We start from the raw sequence: 5,988 nt of genomic DNA, 5'->3' as shown, positions 1-5,988 counted from the left end.
GTATTCTCTCTCTCTCTCTCTCTCTCTCTCTCCCTCTCCCCCCTCTCCCTCCTTCTCTCTCTGAAATTATGTAACTGTTTTCATCGGTTAATTAATTTTCGAATTATTTCAAAATTTTAGTCTTTCTTTAAGCAAGAACAAAATAGATCAATAAAACATAGAACAAATAAAACGTAAGATCTCTTTTATTTTTAGAGTGCCACATTACGAACAGAGATTGCGTTCTCTTCATTATAAAAAAAAATTTGCAGCTAGCATTGCGGAATTGACACCGAGGATGCGAGCAGTTTTAGAAGCGAGCCGACAAGTAGCCAGATCAAGGAGACTCAGAAAACTTTTAGAATTAGTTTTAGCATTGGGAAATTATGTGAATCGTGGAAACGCGCGAGGTAACGCGTGTGGCTTCCGATTAGCTTCTTTGAATCGTCTAGTCGACACAAAATCTTCTTGTTCCAAGGGAACAACTTTACTACATTACCTTGTACAAATTCTCGAAGCCAGATTTAGAGAAGTTCTAGAAATCGAAGAAGACATGCCGCATGTTAAAACGGCTGCTAAAGTTAGTATGGCCGATTTGCAGAAAGAAGTGGCCAACTTGAAAAATGGACTGCAAGATGTTCAAAGAGAAATAGGTAACGGATTATATAATGATTGAATTTTAAGCAACTTGAATAAAAATTTGAATAAATGCAACTGCAAGTTTAACTTAAAAACTCATGATTTTAAAACGATTAATTATGTCTATGATAATTTCTATTTTCTATACTTTTTCTGTAAAAATAATGATTATCTAAAAGTATTTAAAGATACTTTTAGATTATTGTTAGCATTGAAAAAATAAATTATTATTGTAACATTTATCTTATTTCAATTTCATTCATTTTTTAGAATTTCATCGAGGTCAATCTCAAGTGCTTCAAGGAGACATGTTTTTACCAGCGATGAGAGATTTCCAGGCGCAAGCCACATGTAGATTAGCAGAGGCCGAAGACTTATTTCAAGATATGAAAACTAGAGTAAGAATAAACAATTAATGTTAATGTTGAGACTGTGACAAATAATTTATCTAACTATATAATTTTACCAAAACAGTTTGATCGAGCAGTGAGATTATTTGGTGAAGATTCGGCTGGTGTTCAACCAGATGAATTCTTTGGCATTTTTGAAAACTTTTTACAAGCCTTAGCTGAAGCAAGACAAGATGTAGAAAATATGAGAAAGAAAATCGAAGAAGAGGAACGTAGAGCAAAACAAGAACAGGAAGTAAGCAATATTGCTTCATAAATACATAAAGGAAGAAACCATTTGCCTACAGAAAATTGATTACCTACAGCCATAGATAGTATACTAGATCGTTAACTTCTGAGTTGATTTAATGACAACAACAGTATATAATTATGTTATACATATATGTGTACGATGTGTGTTGTGTATATATGTGCAAAATAATTGGAGCGGCCATTGAATGAACTCAATCGGATATCCGGCCATTTATAACATTTTAGTCAAAGTTAGCGATCTAATACTAATATAGACATCTATGCCAACAATATCATTTGCCTATAAATCGATTATTTTGTGTATCTCTCATAAGACGATGATCTGGCATATCGATCTCCATTTACAATTTCAGGAGGCGGGAGCCATTAAGTTAAGAAGAAGAAACCTACAGTTCGATTGCCTATTCTCTGCTTTAAAAACACAAATTATTTTTTTATATAATTTAAATATTTGTAGGCAAATCGATCTGTAGGTAATCAATTTGTAGACAAAAGGAGCCCTTTTGTATAAAACGTAAATATTATATTGCATTATAATTTCTTACAGCTCCGAAAGAGAACGATAGAGAGGAAGAACTCGCGGGAGGGTATATTAAATAGCATATCTTTAAATAAGAAGAATGAAGTAAATAGTAATGGACAACAAAATGATAACAAAGGCGAATTCGACGACTTGATATCTGCTCTTCGAACTGGTGATGTGTTCGGCGAAGATATTGCTAAATTCAAAAGGTCAAAACGAAGACCTGTTACACCTAGCAGTCAAGAATCACGTAGGCATAGTACTCACAAGGAAGATTCCCGAGAACGTCACTAAAACTCCAATAGGATCAACAGATCATTTGTCAGGATCTTATATAATATAAGTTTTTCACATACAAAAGAATTCATTTATTTAGAATTTTACATATCATGTTTTAATATCACATTACACATTATAGGGATGATCTAATTACAAATATAAATAACATTCCAAATAAATAACAAAAACAAAATTAATCTGAATTAATGAAAGTCAGCGAGAGGAAGTACGCAATAAAATTTTAACAAATAAATTTGTTACCTCATTTAATGGGGTTGATGTCTTCTTTATTTAAAATCTTGAGAAATCATTGAATGTTTCAATTCTCTTTGGAATCATCATCAGCAATCTTTTTAATCCATATTAAATTTTGTGAACGGTCAAGGTAGAATCACTCACAGATTGCCAAAACTGTAGTAACCTGTTTAAATTTGTACTTGAGATATTTAATGAGATACTTGAGATATTTAAAATCACCCAAAAAAATAACGAGTAACTCACTCACACCAATCGCCAAATCTCATTGTGAAACTTTGGATGATATTAATATTCACAAATAATCACTTTTTAATACATTTTATGTAGAATAGAATGCGAACAAAAATGTTGTAAGAAAATTGAGTTGTGATACAACTTACATAGACCGAACGAGTAGGAGACTAAGTATTAGGATTACAGAATATCGCAATCACATAAATTGGAATACAAATAGCCAATCTGTTATCACGGATCACAGATTGGAATACAATCGAATTTGATTGGGAGAACGTCAAAATACTTGACTCAAAAAAAACGTTAAACAAGCGATTTATATCTGAGAAAATATACGTATGCGTATATAAAAAAATGGACTTGCTTTCTGAAATATGGATTACATCATGCTTATGCATCTATGTTAAATAATTTGACATACCTTATATTTCAAGACTGATAATAAATTTACTATGTAATTTTATACATAATATTAACGCGGCGTTTAAAATTTTTTTTGTTTTAGATTTTCTTTTTTATCCATTAAATTACATTTGTAATTATTACAATAAATGATTATAATTTTATTATATAATTTTACGCATAGTGTTAATGCGGCGCGTTAAATTTTAACTCGTTATTTTAGATCTTCCTTTTGACTCTTTAACTCTTGTATTAAATTATATTTTAAATTATTATAATAATTTTCGTTCTTATATTTATTATATCTATGACTTGACATTATATATGTTAAATATGATACATACATTATATATGGTAAAATCAGCAGCTTAATACGAATGTACTGTCTTTATATTTTATATTTATTATGACTTATTTTCCGTCGATCCCCCCGACCTTTGTCAATTTAAACATTACACCTCTCTTCGTCACTCCGGATGGCTTAGACGAAGTGCAGAATCAAATCCACATAAAATGTATTAAAAAGTGATTATTTGTGAATATTAATATCATCCAAAGTTTCATGATGAAGATTTGACGATTGGTGCGTAAGTTGCTCGTTTCTTTTTTGATTGATTTTAAATATCTCAAGTATATAAATTTAAACAAATTACACTACAGTTTTGGCAATCTGTGAGTGACTCTACCTTGACTGTTCGCGAAATCTATATGGATTAAAAATATTATTGATGACGATTCCAAAGAGAATCGAAACGTTCAATGATTTTAAACAAAGAAGACATCAAATGGAGTAACAAATTTATTTGTTAAAATTTTATTGCGCACCTCCTCTCGCACTGACTCTCATTAGCCCAGATTAATTTTGTTTTTGTCATTTTAAAGAGAGAAAGTCCTTGGTTAATATATTTATTTCATAAAATTATTTGAAGCGTTTTATAGACACGCGCGTGACATACAAAAATCATATTAATTTAATAATGCATTTCTACATATTTAGATATATGTAAGAAATGCTCTTTTAAATTCAACTTGAAAAAAATTACGTAGAAATTTATTGTCTTTAAACGATTTATATATATGTATATGTATATACGTATAGGGTAAAGTTGCCTATTACGAAGTACTTTTTTTTAAAGGCTTGTAATTTATTTAATTTGTAATCTGAATTTCTATCTTCATGTTAAATTTATGGAAAATATATTTAAGTTTTATTATCAAAATTTATTAGCAGTCGATAATAGCTATACTTTATTGTATGTGAATTTTTTATCAAATGTGCCGATTTTGATCATTCAGAAGAAGATTCTTAATATGAGGTGTTATCTCATAATAAGAAACTAAGGAAAAAATAAAGAACTTTTTGTACATATTTTTATTATATTACATAGTAGGAACAAAGAATTTAAATGTTATACATAATAATTATATAATTTTTCGATGTGTGTGTATGTGAGTATGTGTATGAATAATCTTAACAATAGCATCATCATTTCTAACATTTCATTCGCTAGTGGATGCATTCGAGGAGACACTATTCGCACTACAAACTATTTGCGGAGCTACAAATAACGCTAACACGATCATGACATCATTAATGGTAGCGTGTTACGTCACAACTGCGCACTATCAACGCTATTCCTTCCGAGGTATATTGGTAGCGTTAGCTTTTATAGATCCGTGAACGACTCTAGCGTAGCATTTAGTAGTGTTTAACATTCATCAAAGTTAGATTAATTTGAGGGAATTCTATTCTCGAGTGGCACCAAACTTTTCTCTCCTAGAATTTCGTAAAGTAAATGTACGTACGTAATGTGTGAATTTCAAATTTTATCATAATGAATGCAATCTCAATTTTAATCTCTGCTGATGGCTTGCCACTAGGCTAGAGTGAACATAATTCTTGCTTATGTATCATCTTTAACTTTTCAAAATTTCTGCGAAGTTCAACTTGTGTATTTGATTTCATTATAAATGTGAAAGTCAGAGGTATCTTGTTACTAGCAATTTTTAATTCCCGTATACGGAAAAAAGTTATTGCGGTATAGCGCGGCAGTGTATTTTGCTGCAAGTGTTTAAGGTTCTTATTAGATATAGATATGCTTCTTCTTCTGAAATCAACATGGATGTTCAAGAGTTCTTCCTTTTATCTAATTAATTTACTTAATGTAATTATTAATTTTTTGATCTAGTTTACATTGTTCATTTTGGTCTAGTGGCAAGCTAGAGATTGCAATTGAGATTGCGTTATTCACTACAAGAAAATAAAAAATTTACGTTAGATATATTTTATAAAATCTTAAAAATTTTAATTATAGGGAAAAGTTTGGTTGATGATTGAAAATCCCCTACATTAATTTAACTTCGACGAATATATCTCTCTGGTTAAACGCTATCAACACTACGCTAGGATCGTTCATGGAGCTTGCTAATACTATCGCGTTATTGACTCTAAAAACAGCGTTGGTAGCGTTTGCGTCCATAGCACAAATAGTGTCTCCCCAAACGCATCCAGTATGTTTTAAGATATTGAATTGTTTAGATGCTCTCATATTAGCTAAGAATATCCGGAGTATCTCACATATGGATATCCATGAATGAACTGACTGAGAGACTTGGAAACTGTTGTCAACAAATAACCTAGAATCTTTGACTTTCAATGACGAAACAAAATTATGTATTGACATGAGCAGAAGGCACATTGAACATTTATTGTAGATTTAATTTATTTTCTATTTTTCACAGAAGAAAATGCTTCATAACTCAGAAATAAAAGATTTTCGGAATATTGTTTATTAAGAAGACGATTCATTAGACGATTCAGTAGACGATTCATTAAAAACAGTAGAGATTTATTAAGAACTTTTTGTTTTTAATGAATTACTAACATACCTCTAAAATTTGATACCAATTTTTGGGAATACCCTGTACATACACACACACACACACACACACACACACACACACACACACACACACACACACACACACACACACACACACACACACACACAC

At 30.7% G+C, this 5,988-nt stretch overlaps 1 protein-coding gene across 1 annotated transcript in view; it reads left to right on the top strand.

Annotated features, from left to right (window-relative positions):
* Nucleotides 1-2,097, top strand: part of LOC105620566 (disheveled-associated activator of morphogenesis 1) — a 27,166-nt gene extending 25,069 nt beyond the window's left edge. The window contains exons 8-11 of the mRNA XM_012202060.1: nt 196-632; nt 889-1,016; nt 1,093-1,263; nt 1,828-2,097. Of these exons, the coding sequence (XP_012057450.1) occupies nt 196-632; nt 889-1,016; nt 1,093-1,263; nt 1,828-2,097 (1,006 nt within the window). The remainder of the gene's footprint in view (nt 1-195; nt 633-888; nt 1,017-1,092; nt 1,264-1,827) is intronic.
* Nucleotides 2,098-5,988: the final 3,891 nt, after the last annotated feature.

This window comes from Atta cephalotes, assembly GCF_000143395.1.
Source record: "Atta cephalotes unplaced genomic scaffold scaffold00027, whole genome shotgun sequence".
NCBI lineage: Eukaryota > Metazoa > Arthropoda > Insecta > Hymenoptera > Formicidae > Atta > Atta cephalotes.
Note: the sequence above shows the minus strand (reverse complement) of the source record. Positions and strands in the feature narration are given on the sequence as shown.